Source organism: Orcinus orca, chromosome 11 (genome assembly GCF_937001465.1).
Source record: "Orcinus orca chromosome 11, mOrcOrc1.1, whole genome shotgun sequence".
Taxonomy (NCBI): Eukaryota; Metazoa; Chordata; class Mammalia; order Artiodactyla; family Delphinidae; genus Orcinus; species Orcinus orca.
The window spans coordinates 43,260,478-43,272,882 of NC_064569.1; the positions used below are offsets into that span (position 1 = coordinate 43,260,478).

Here is a 12,405-nt window from a genome sequence, read left to right on the forward strand (position 1 = left end):
CCGCGGGTCTTCAAGGAAAGCCTTGGACCACATCCTGGCCTTCAGTTTTAGTTAACCCCTGAGTTAATGAGCGGGCCATGGTTGAGCCAGGCCAGCTGCATCAGGAACCTGTGGTCCAGGGTCCAGCAGGCAGTCCACCTCTTCTGATCTCGTGATTTGATGAATGTGCGGAAGAGCGGGCGCAGAGATTGCTCCGCGGGTCCAGAGCCTTGCCAGGCCAGTACAGTTTTCCATGTGAGCTGCGAAGTGCCGGCGGATTGAACCGAGCTAGAAGCCGCTGCCCAGCGCCTTCGGCTGCTGCGAGTCCTAAGCATTCTCCTCACCAAGTCCCCCGTCGGCTCCTGGAGAGCAGCTCTCGCCGAGGCTGGATTTAGATCTGAAGCTTTGCACCCGAGCCTCCCGCCGGTCCTGGGGACCCAGGCTGGGAGCGGAGCTCTGCAGCCAGTTAGTCCGAGTAGGGTTAAGAAAGGGGCGCCTGAGCTGCGTGTGCGGCGGGGAGCCTTAAAGGCGCACAGAACCGCGGTGGTACACGAGGAGGCTGGGCGCCTAGATTGCCTGGGTCCTCGCCGGGGTCCTGATAACCCCTAGGTTCCTAGTGATCCTCGAGTGGCAGGGCACTGGGGATGTGAATTTTGCTGATGGGCCTCGGCAGCTCTCCCCTAGAGGAATCAGGTCGGCTGCACGGAAGGAAGAGGGGGAAGGAAGAGGGGTTTGTGCGTGTGCCAGTGCCCAGGGTCCGAAACGTGGGGAAACTGGTCTTTTTTGATGGGGCCAAATCGGACCGGGAGAAACTGCGTGTCTGGAAGAAGGAAGTCCTCACTCCATCCTCATTTCCCCGGCATTGCATCTGCCGCCCTGTGGCCGCCTCTCTGCGTGCTCAGCGGCCTGGCCGGGAGGGCAGCGAGCACAGCTCCGGGCCTGAGATTTTCGAGCTGGCGAGGGATGCGAAAAGGCTAAGACCTTCCTCCTGGCGTCTCCCTTCTAGGAGATTGGAGTCATCTGGGAGGGGAAAAAGAGAATGGGGAGAAACCTCCACCGCACAAGGACTAGCGATTATCTCGCTAAGCTCAACTCGGCCTCCCCCACACCAACAATAGCGGCTGAGCGCGAGGCCTGGAGGCCTGGAGACCTCGCCGCCGGTGCAACGTTCTGATTGAAAACAGCAACGATATTAAAGTCACACCCTGTTTATCTTTATGACCAAAAATAACCCCCAAATAAATTTTTAAAATTAAATATTCAGTAACGCTCATTAATGCATCTTGAAAAGAGGCATAAATAAGATGTTGGAGATGCTGTGACATGGATTTTGCAGCCGAGGGATGCTCTGTGCAGCCGCGCAGCCCCTTAATCAATTAAGCACGAAAAGGCCAATTCAGGCTCTCTCCTGCCCGCTCCTCGGCGCCCCGGCTCTCGTGGTTCTGACTGAAGGTGACTGCGCCGGGGCTGGGATCCCACCGCTTGGCTTCAGTTCTGGCAAGTGGGCCCGGCGCGGGGCGGGCTCCTGGCGGGGGGGGGGCGGGAGGGACCTTGGACGGCCAGGGCAGGGAAGGGGAAGAGGGGCGAGGGGCGGGTGCCGAGCTGCGAGCTGTGCCGGGCTGGGCGAAGCCCGCGCGGACACATTTCTGTCCCAGCTATGGTTTGGGATATGAAATCGCCCAGGGAGCTGTGGAATTCGAAGAATCTGCGTTTCTCTCTGCCATGTCCTGCAGAAGAGAGAAAAAGAGGGAGATGAGAATCTTCTGCTTCGCTCTGCTTTTGTAGCTTCCGCTCGTTCTCAGATATTTAACTTTCACCCACATGGATTTCTTTCTCCCAGATTCTCTCAGACTCACGTCTCCCTCATTTTCTCCAAATCTTCTGGTGTTCTGTCATATTTAGACTTTTGCTGAACTATTGATCTCACCTGGTATTACTTAAAGCCATGCTTTTGCTGGAGCCCGAAGTAATCGCATAGAAATCTGAGTATTGTGTCTACTGGACTCCAATAGAATACACCTAGTTTTGAGGGTTTGTTTCCTTTTTCATTTTAATCTGTTTGGCTGTGTCTGTGGACTTGGTTGAGACCGGATTGTGGTTTCCAGATGTCGATTAATTTCGCCTATGGCCAGCGTTGGGTCCTCAGCCTTCTGTGGAAGGAGCTACTGAGGTTAGCACTATAAAAATAATTTTAAACCCCTAACAAGATAATTCTCTGGCATTCTTTCCCTTAGTCCCAGCACACCTATTGGGCTGGGCACAGTTATCTGATGGTCCCAGTGGTATGCTAGGCTGGTTCTGGGGTGTGAGTGTCTCCTCCACAGTGGGAATCAGGAGCCTCTTGGGCCAGCCAAGCCCTGCTGGGAGCCCAGAGCCTCTTGCTGCAAAGTCTCCAAGAGACGCCCCCAGAAGCCCCCCTGACCCACAGAAGTCATGGGGAAGAGTAGTTCAGCCCCCAGATTTTCAGGAGCAGGCAGGCAAGTCCTCATGGAGCTGGGCGCTTCCTTTTTCTGCTGCTTCTGCCTCTCTTCTGCATCTCTCCTCTGACGGTGAGTGAAGGTGTGTGGCTGGGTGGCTCCCAGCTGGAGAATGGGGAAGACCCAGCATTAGTAATCCTCCCTGAGCCCTTCCTGGAGGAGACACCCCAGGTGTCTCCCTAAATTCTTGGGGAGAAAGAGCTGAGGAAAAGGAGCACAGCAGCGGCAGGGCTGGGAGAGACAGCGACAGGGAAACCTGTCTTTACCCCCACTTCTCCTCTACTGTAAATAAACCCCGAGCCAAAGGGCTCATCCGTCTCCTTAAACAGCCAGTAAACTTTATATGACACAATATCTAATAGTAATTTATTGGGGAGATATTGTAAATTCCAACGGTTTTAGTTAATAAAGGAGCTAATTAAAGAGGGACGGGCTGGGCTCGGCCAGCTGTTGGTGAGAAGATAATACATCTGGGGGGGTAGTGCAGGGTGCAGAAGCGTGTATGTGCGGGTATTTTTGGTGTGGCTTTTTCCCTCTTGCCCCGTGTCGGGCGATTGCCTCGATCTCTGCGTTAGGTTTTATATGATTTTTTAAAAACCAGAAGCCAGAGAATAAATCTGCCCCCGCGGTTCGTTCCCTCCCCCCCCCATTGGGGAAGGGGGAAGTTGGAGTTGGTGCGGGGTGGGGGGATTCTCTGTCCCCACCCATCCCCCTGGCGGCGGCGCCCACGTGAGCTGGACGGCCAATGGGTGGCCGGTGCAGGTTTAACTATGTTTAATGTCAGATAGCAATAAAGTAGAAGCTGCCGGTCGGGCCCCGCGGAAATGGGCGAGCATAATCTCCTGAATCCCGGGTTTGTGGGGCCGCTGGTGAACATCCACACGGGAGACACCTTCTACTTCCCCAACTTCCGTGCGTCCGGGGCGCAGCTGCCCGGGCTGCCTTCGCTGTCCTACCCGCGCCGCGACAACGTGTGCTCGCTGCCCTGGCCGTCAGCGGAGCCGTGCAATGGCTATCCGCAGCCCTATCTCGGCAGCCCGGTGTCGCTCAACCCGCCCTTCGGCCGCACGTGCGAGCTGGCGCGCGTGGAGGACAGCAAGGGTTATTACCGCGAGCCGTGCGCCGAGGGCGGCGGCGGGGGCCTGAAGCGTGAGGAGCGCGGGCGCGACCCCGGCCCAGGAGTCGGGCCCGGGGCAGCGCTGCTGCAGCTGGAGCCGTCGGGGCCGCCTGCTCTCGGTTTCAAGTACGACTACGCGGCAGGCGGCGAGGGTGGCGCGGGACCCCCGCACGACCCGCCCTCGTGCCAGTCGCTGGAATCCGACTCCAGTTCGTCCCTGCTTAACGAGGGCAACAAGGGCGCCGGCGCGGGCGACCCCGGCAGCTTGGTATCGCCTTTAAACCCCGGCGGCGGCCTCGCGGCCAGCGGTAAGGACCCCGGCCCTTTCGCGAGGCTACTCCGGACGGGACGTCTGACCCGGGGCGGGGCGGGGGGGGGGGTGGGCAGTGTAGGACTGAGCTAGGGCCTCCTGGGGTGACAGACTGTGTGGTGAGGAAGCGCTTCTTTTAAAAAAGGGAGTTGGGGGGGGCAAGCCCTATAAACATGTAAATATCCCCGTAAAAGAACTAGAGATTCCCTTTTTCCTCGGCCTGCAGCTGGAGGGGGCAGGGAGCTCCGGAGAAAGGGGATTCTGACACACTTCCCCAGGCCTTGGGGGGTGGGGACCCAGAGGCTGGTCCCTGCCCTCCCAGGGCCTCTCTTTCCACCTTCCCACAGGCCCCCATTACCTACTTTTTTTTTTTTTTAAAGAAAGGCCAGTGGTTGTCTCTTGTCACTCGCTCATGTCTGTTCTAACTAATCAGGACCCCATCCTGGAGGATGTGAGAGGAAGGGGCCAGGATATCCTGGAGAAGAAGAGGTTTGGGGAGAAGTGAGAGGATAGGAATTTGGAAGGTTCTGGGATACTGCAGTGAGAAGTAGGGGAGGCAAGGAGAAAGAGTGAAAGGGGAAAAAGAGATTGATGGAGGCGGAGGAGTTGGTGGGGATGGGAGTCTTCCTAAGAGAGGAGAGGAAGAGCCTGGGGTCGGGTGTTAGGCCAAGGTGAAAGGGGCTGGGGAAGGACCGACGGTACTGGGCTTGTCACCTCTTGGTCCCCTGGCCAACCCTGCTGGTTCGTCTCCACCCAGGCGCGCCCTGGTACCCGATCCACAGCCGCTCACGGAAGAAGCGCAAACCCTATTCGAAGTTGCAGCTGGCGGAGCTGGAGGGCGAGTTTCTGGTGAACGAGTTCATCACAAGGCAGCGCCGGAGGGAACTCTCAGACCGCTTGAATCTTAGTGACCAGCAGGTCAAGATCTGGTTTCAGAACCGCAGAATGAAAAAGAAAAGACTTCTGTTGAGGGAGCAAGCTCTCTCCTTCTTTTAGGGGGCAAGACACGGGCGCCAGCCCCAGACTGAGCCTGTCTCTGGCAGAGAGCAAAGAGGGGGCACTGCCTGGGACACAGTCCCCGCTTAGAACGCCAGGCGTCTCTGGCAGGTCCTCCTGGGATGTCCTCTTGTCTGTTTTGTTCGTGGTTCCCTCCCACACACCCCCCAGCAGACCCTGCCAGGTCCCAGAGAGAAGGGAAGAACCCAGCCAGGGAGAGGAAGCCCACAGCTGCAGGCAGGGGGTAGGGGCAGGGAAGGCTGAGGCGCTGGGGAGGGGCTAGTTTGACATGGGACCGGGGCGTTGGGCCTCCGTCTGAAGATCTGGAGGAAAGGTGACTCAGGCGTCCCCTCCCACCACTTTCCTTCCGTGGTCTTAGGTCTGTCTGCCTGCAGGAGTAGGCGAGGGTGGGGACAGTGGGACTAAGGCTCTCAGAACTTGCAGTTATTGGGGTTAGGAGAGGCTGCGAGGAGGGAGCAAGAGTGGAGGATGGGCAGAGAGCAGGGAAGGGGTCAGGGTAGCTCTGGGAGGGCAGAAGGAAGTGGGGGGACCTAGGAGGAAGTGTGGTTTGGGAGAACAGAATGATCGGCAATGTCCAGGTCCGCTGGGGTCTGGGTCCTCCAGGCCTGGACACAGAGCAGGCCCAGGCATAAGCATTTGGCAGACCCGGCTGTGGACAAGGTGATGATCAGGCTTTTGTCCCCTCTAGGGCAGGCCACCCGAACCGTCTCCTGGTCCCCAGCCCTCTCCCGAGCCCCCTGCGCCCATTCGCTCACAGGTGTGCTGCCATCCACTCTTCCTGCCGCTGAGGCGGCTGCGGACCGGAAGCCGCAAGCGGGGAATTGAGAGCTGAGCGGACGCAGCCTCGGGTTCAGTAGCCACCCCAGGGACCCCCACCTGGCCCTCCGGGAAGCCCAGGAAGCTGTAAAAGGAGCTGCGAAGCGCGGCATTGATTGGCCGAGAGAGTTTCTGGCAGCCGCTGCAGATTCTCGCTTCGCCGCTGGCGTTCACGGTCACGGCCGGCCGGAGGCTGGACCGGCGTAATTTACGAGGCGGGAAGAGAATCCGCCCCTAAAAGGGGCTACCGGCCGCGGAGGCCCCCGCTCAGCCCGGGTTTCCCAGGCTGGTGACAATGAAGGAGGGGGCACTGCAGCCCCCCACCCAACTCCTTTCTCTCTTTTACCCACCCCTACTCCACCTGCTCCCCAACGGCGCCCTTTGTCTCAGGATCCGCTGTCTCCGCCCCCAGGCCAGGGAGCCGCAGATTAGGAGGACCAGAGCAGAGGGAAGGGCACATCCCCAAAACCCACTGGAGGCCAGAAAGTGGCTTCTCCAGCCGAGGGCCTTTTATTCATAGCCCCCTTCAGGCCCCAGCCCCAGCCCAGTAGATCCCAGGCTGGCTTCCGAAAGAGAAGCTGTGAAGGAGCCCCCCTGCCTTCTTGCACTCTGTTTTGATTCCCCTTGGTGAGAGTCCCCCAACCTCCCACCTGCTGACCCACCCTTGCTAGGATCAAGAGGGCGAGAAGCAGGGGAATGATGGGAGTTAAGCCCAGCCTGGACAGTGTGAAACTGGCCCGCCAGCTTGGAGTTCTTCCCACCTGGGGAAAGTCTCTCCTTCCACACCCTGGAAAGGCAATCCACTCTCCCACCAGATTCAAGTCCCTGTGAAAGACTGTGCAGAGGCATGGGCAAACATATAGGCACAGCTGCCCAGTACAGCACTTGGCCCACACCACTCTCCTGACTGTACTTGCAAAGAGGCAGCCTCATATCCCCAAATACAGCCCTGCAGAGTAGCCGTACAATCACATACCCTCATCCCGCACTGGGCACCTGACACACTTCCCCACCCACATTAACCTATGTACACGTTTGCAGAAATCACCACCGTTCCAGCTGTCTGCACACTCCCCTGTGGGCTGGCGCTGGGTATGAGGCACTCCCCTCTTTGCCTGGTCACCCATGTACCCCTTCATACAGCCCCTCCTGTGACCTCTTGGTCTCTGGGGTGCTGGATTTGAGTTTCACCACTCCAGCCTGACTCTCCCAGCTTAATAAAGGAGACCAAAACACTCCAAACGGGGTGGGGGGACAAAGATATGCAATATTCTCTTCCTGTCGCTTTAAACTTGATTTCTGTGAGCTTCTCTGTCAATCTGTGTCCTGTTCTCTGTGTCTGTTGCTAGTACCTAGTGTGATCCCTGTGGGTAGATGCCCTCCTTTCCTCCCTCCCCGGTTCTCTGTAGTGTGCCCTCCTATGCAAACGTCTGTCTCTAGCACGTTTTCCCTTTATATAGTCCTTGTACAGAGTTGCTTCATCATATTAATATTAATAATAATAATTAAAACATGATGGTATGATGATGTGATTTTTTTGAGAGAAAAATTTTAAACTGGCTCCATACACACCGTCTCCTATGCCCAGAAAGAATGGGATCCCCAACCTCCTAGCTGTTCCCCCACTTTACTTTTTCCAGCCCAGGTGAATAATAAAAATAGTAAACGTATAATAATAAAGGAAGAGCGGTTGCAGGGGCAACAAAAATATACAAGCAACCAAGATCTGTTGATGAGCTGCCATCTCCAGTCCCAAGCAATTACTAGCAGAGAGAAAATTGGGGGATGGTAGATTAGCAGGGAGGAGAGGGATATCTGAGGAGTCGTGGGGTTGTAAAAATAATGTGGACAGCCCGGAGGAGGCTGAAACTACCTTCAGCACCACAAAAAGGAAGTCTGAGCTGCAAGATCTCCAAGAAGTGAAGCCAGGGTAGGGGCAAGAGCTGGTTGGAGCTGGGATGGTGAGAGTGCCATGGGGTAGGGGCAGGGGTTGGTGGGTCCACACTTCACCCTGATGGTTCTAACCCTGTGGCTTCACTCTGAAAGCACATTTTGTGCACTGCAAGATGACTGGAGAGTGTACTAAAGACCCCTTGAAGCTGGTGAAATAGGCTCCGCCTCTGTCAGCTGCGGCCCCTCCAGGCCGTGACAGAGAGAGGCCCAGGTCCAGGCCAGAGTCTAGTCTCAGCTGAGCCCAGGAGTCCTCTGCACCTCCACCTCACTCCTTCCTTATGGATGGGATGCCCTCCCTCTGCCTCCACCCGTGAGCCTCTGATCCCTGAGTTTCCCTTTCTCACAGCCAGGCTCCAATCACGAAGTCTCCTCCAAATTCCCCCTCCACCCTCCTGGGCCTGCTCCAGAATAACAAGAGCCCCCCTCTGAGCCCAGCCTCCCGAGCCACGCCTCCTGCCCTGAAATCTTTCTTTCTCTTTCTCCCCTCCTTTCTTTACTCCTGCAACTAGGAAAAGTAGCAGATTTAGACCAAATCCCATCCTCCCTTTGCCCCAATCCCCTGCTGAGTGTGCATCTGAAGGATTCGGGCAGGAAGGAGATCCCAAGCTTTAGGAGTACTCCTATAAAGGGCCCACAGAGTTCGGGGTAGGCTGGGGACTGGATAGCTTCTGGCAGCCTTGAGCTGGTGGTGTAGGGGAGGGACTGAGTGGCTACCCTTGAGTCTGAATAAAGGTTGGGGGAGGTCTGAATCCCAGTGAATCCAGGCAAGAGACTACCCTCTTCTTAAGCCACATCTATACAGGAAGAGTTAACAGTGAAGGCATTTCTGGCTAAATAGGAAAGAGGGAATTTAGAGAGGTCAGGAATAACTGGCCTTTAATTTATTCCCTTGGTTTATTCCCAGAGACACTGCAGATCTGAGAGAGAAGGTTCCTTGTTGGGTTTTGTCTATGCAGGCCCTGAGACTCAATAACTGGGGAAGCTGTCAGAGAAGGAAAAACACTATAACCTCCTCCCAACGGCTGAATAACAAGTCCTTGGGTCTCCTGGCCAAAGAGAAGGTCATGGCTGCAGCCACAACCCAAATACCCAGGACCTGGCTGAGCTCTGGATCTGGGCAAAGATTGCATCTATTTTGCAAGTATTTGTCTGGCTTAAGTCCTCAAACTACAATTTACTCCACTGATTTAAGACAAGGCACCCTGTGTCTCTAATTGGGTCTTGAGGAACAAGAAAAGGAGAGAGTTATCTGGATAATCCAGGTAGAAAAATAATTTCACTGTTGTGTATGTGTAAGCTTATGCCATTCAAATGAGTTGTGTATTTGGCCCTGATTATCACCCAGTTCTACTCCAGTCTGAGCTGCGTACACGCAGCTAGGGTATTTAAAGCCACTATCGAGCGGGCGGGAGATGGGCCCGGCAGCCCGGGCTCTGTGGATGCTAATGCAGCCGGAAACCCGGCGCGATCGATGGCTCAGACCCAGAGCGGTGCAGGGACCGCCGGCCCCGATCTTCGAAAAATCAAACCCCCGGGACCTTGGGTTCCGGACCGGCCGGAGCTCCCGCCCATCCTCCCCGCCATTACCAGGAAAGTAGGAGCGGTTTTTAGGCCCCCGACCCGTGGGGGAAACGCACCCCGGAGCCCCCAACCCTCTCTGCGCGGCAGGCACAGGGAGGCGCCGAAGGTCTCGGTGTAATTTAGCGCGAGGTGGGCTGCAGGCCTGGGATCCCGCAGCCGCGTATAAGCCGAGCGTTAGGCTCGAGCGGCCGCCCTTCGGTATCCGCCTCCGTCGAGACGGAGCTGCCGGTTTTCCGCGGAGAAGCGTGCGTCCCGGGCCCTCCGCCACCGGACGCGCAGCACCGCGGCAGCTGGGGTCCGAGCTCGCGATCGCCGCTCAGGGGAGGCCCCGAGACAAAGGCCCGCCGGCCGCTGGTGGCCGACGCGGGCGCCTGGCCGCTCGCTCCCCTCCCCGCGCCCGGAGCGCTCCGTGCCCCGGCCCGGCGGACAGGGTTCCGGGGCCTCAGTCCAGTTCCCCGCCCGCCTGACCCGGCCCCGGCTCCGGCTCCGGTGTGCCCGGGGTCCCGGGGAGAGGAAACCCGGCGCGCCTCCCAGCCCCGGCCCCGCCGCCCGAACAGAGCCGGCAGTTCCGGTCGCCGCGCGAGGGCCGCCGGCTCCCGCGAAGGACCGGATGACCCCTGCTGGCCAGATCCGCGGAGACCGCGAAGACCCGGACCCGCCCAGCCGCTCGGCCCTGAGCCACAGCCCGGGGGCGGGGGGACGCTCCGTGGGTTTGTGGGTGACCTCAAAGAACAGCCCGAGTCCGAGGCGCTGCCGGGCTGCGGGAACCAGGCCTTTCTCCCAAGTGCCCTCCCTCTGCTGGGCACGCGGCGTCCCCACAGCGGCGGCCCGCCCTCCCGCCGGGTTCGTCACCGCCGGCGGCTCTGCCCCAAGCTCCGAAACGCTGTGCCGCCCGAGGGAGCCTGGCACCGGAGCCGAGGAACTGGGCTTGGATGAGACCAAACGCAGCGGACCTTTAGCCATTGTGACCCAGCCGGTTGCCTGGGGGTGAGTTCTCCTCTCTGAGCCGGAGCCGCTTCCTGGGGACTCCGAGATAAGCCTTCCGTTTGTCAGTTTCCCTGAACCGGAGTGGAGAACTTCCTTCAACGACCGGTCTGTGCGGAACTCACCGGCAGTTGTTGCTAGAAAAGCTCCCTGTGAAAGACGCACAGTCCACATTCGGAGCATGGAAAAGCCGTTCCACAAAATGCACGCTTGGCCATACTGCCGACATAACCGATATACTGAAACAGTCTAAAATGCACAGCCATCTATATTACATGTACATTCTGGGCATGGAAAATATATTTCTCTAGAAAATATACATATGGAGGCACTCATCTATTGTATGGGAAAACAACCTCCTGGGAAAAGATTACATATAGCATGTATACCCATTACATGTAAAAATTCATTTACATAGATTAAACAGTACACTTGCACACATCCTGCGCAGGGAAGGTACAGTCCTACATCTATTTAGCTCCATGGATGTATACACTCCAAAGGGCATATAAAATCAGTACATGGACAATGCATCCAGATATTAATATATCCACATTAAAAAACTGCATGAAAAATATACATCATGTTATTATATATACACAAAGTGCCTATCAACCCAGTGTATGAAAAATATATTGTGAATTATGTTTGTACACATGGTGTATGTGTACCAAATACATTGAAGTACATACTTTGATTTCACATATTACTGTATTTATAATACACATTTCTCTGGCAATCTTAAAAACAGTAGCAGGAGGAAGCTCAGGCATTGGCAATGACATTCTCTATCAGCTGAACCTCTTTTCTGTCCTGTATTTCTATTATTTCTGTCTTTTACAAACCCCCTTCTGTGTCTACGTGGATTATTTATATGAGTGGTCTTCTATCTCTATTTAACTGTTGCTTCTCTTGTCTGAGGTCAGGGTCTATATTTAGAGCCCTAGGTCCTGTTTGCGGAAGGGTCTGACTGCATAACCACTCCTGCATGGAATTAGCATTGTATAATTACATTGCCCCTTCTGTCTCAGGATGTGTTCTTCTAGATATAATATAAATATAGTTACTCTGAGCTGCCAGTTAGGAAAGGGGGAAAGAAGGAAGCGCAGCAACCAGGTGAGGTGTGTAACAGGTAGGTTCCGGCTGTGTGCTGGGCATGCAAGGGCTTCTTGAAAGCTAAGGTTTGTTTAACTTTTTAAAAATTTACTTTAAAAACTCAAGTCCAGGGAAGTATGAAGTAAAGGCTGGACCTTGTCTTCTATGCTCCTCTCAAATCCGAGAGCACCCCACTCCGTCCCAGACGACCGGGAAGAGGACTCCGGCCTGCCCAACTCCTCAACTCCAGTTCCCATCCTTAACCTTAACCAAGCAACTGGGAAAGGTTATCCAATAACCCAAGTTTTTCTCAACAAAACCCATTCCCAACGCTTTTTCAGAGGCAGTCATAAAGTATTTTCTGGAGCTGAGCTAACTCCGATCTGGCCCCCTAAAAATGAAACCCACTTGGGTCTTTCTTTAGCAGCTAAAAATCCTGGACTACATGACACACGCCTATGGAAAAATTCTTTGAGAGACAATACACTCACACCCAACAGAGATATTGTTTATGAGTCGATAGGTTCCATGTAGATGCGGCCATACTTTACTGTCCAAAGAAATCAATTAATTAGTGCCTCGCCAGTCCCCTCCCCACCCCGCCCCCGCCGGCCGCTGCTTGGCTGAGCTCGAGCGGCAGAGATAGATGTGCGTGGCCAGCTCGCTGGTCTTGTTAACAAGCCTCGTCATAAAGATGGAATGATAAGGAGAGCGAGGAAGCCCTGGTGGCCGCGAGGGGGGGCTTCGATAGCCCAGCCCGACGGGCTGTGGGACGGCGGCAAATCGGAACCAGAGCGAGCCCAGTGCAGCTCCTGCTCCAGCACCAGCACCGGGGATCACCGAGGATCTGGTGTATCCAGTGTTCTCCCCTTCTGGGGTGGTCACGCTGTAACTCGAATAATCCCCTCTCCCCTCCCCTTTTCTGAGTCGTCCCTTCTCTTCACTGAGCCCCAAATTTTAAAAAAATTTAATAAAAATACATAAACCTCTGTCCTTGAGTGCCTGTCTTGCCCTCTGCCACGTTTGCTCCGGGACCTGCCGCCTCCTTCTTTCCCTGCATTTCTCCGCGTGGTTCC

General features: G+C 55.9%; 1 protein-coding gene across 1 annotated transcript; it reads left to right on the top strand.

Moving 5' to 3' along the window:
• The first annotated feature begins 1,190 nt into the window (after positions 1-1,190).
• On the top strand, positions 1,191-9,446 carry HOXC12 (homeobox C12). The gene is made up of 2 exons (XM_004274235.3): positions 1,191-3,881; positions 4,641-9,446. Exons 1-2 carry the CDS (start codon positions 3,281-3,283, stop codon positions 4,877-4,879), a joined length of 840 nt encoding a protein of 279 aa, XP_004274283.1. The 5' UTR covers positions 1,191-3,280; the 3' UTR covers positions 4,880-9,446.
• The last annotated feature ends 2,959 nt before the right edge of the window (positions 9,447-12,405 follow it).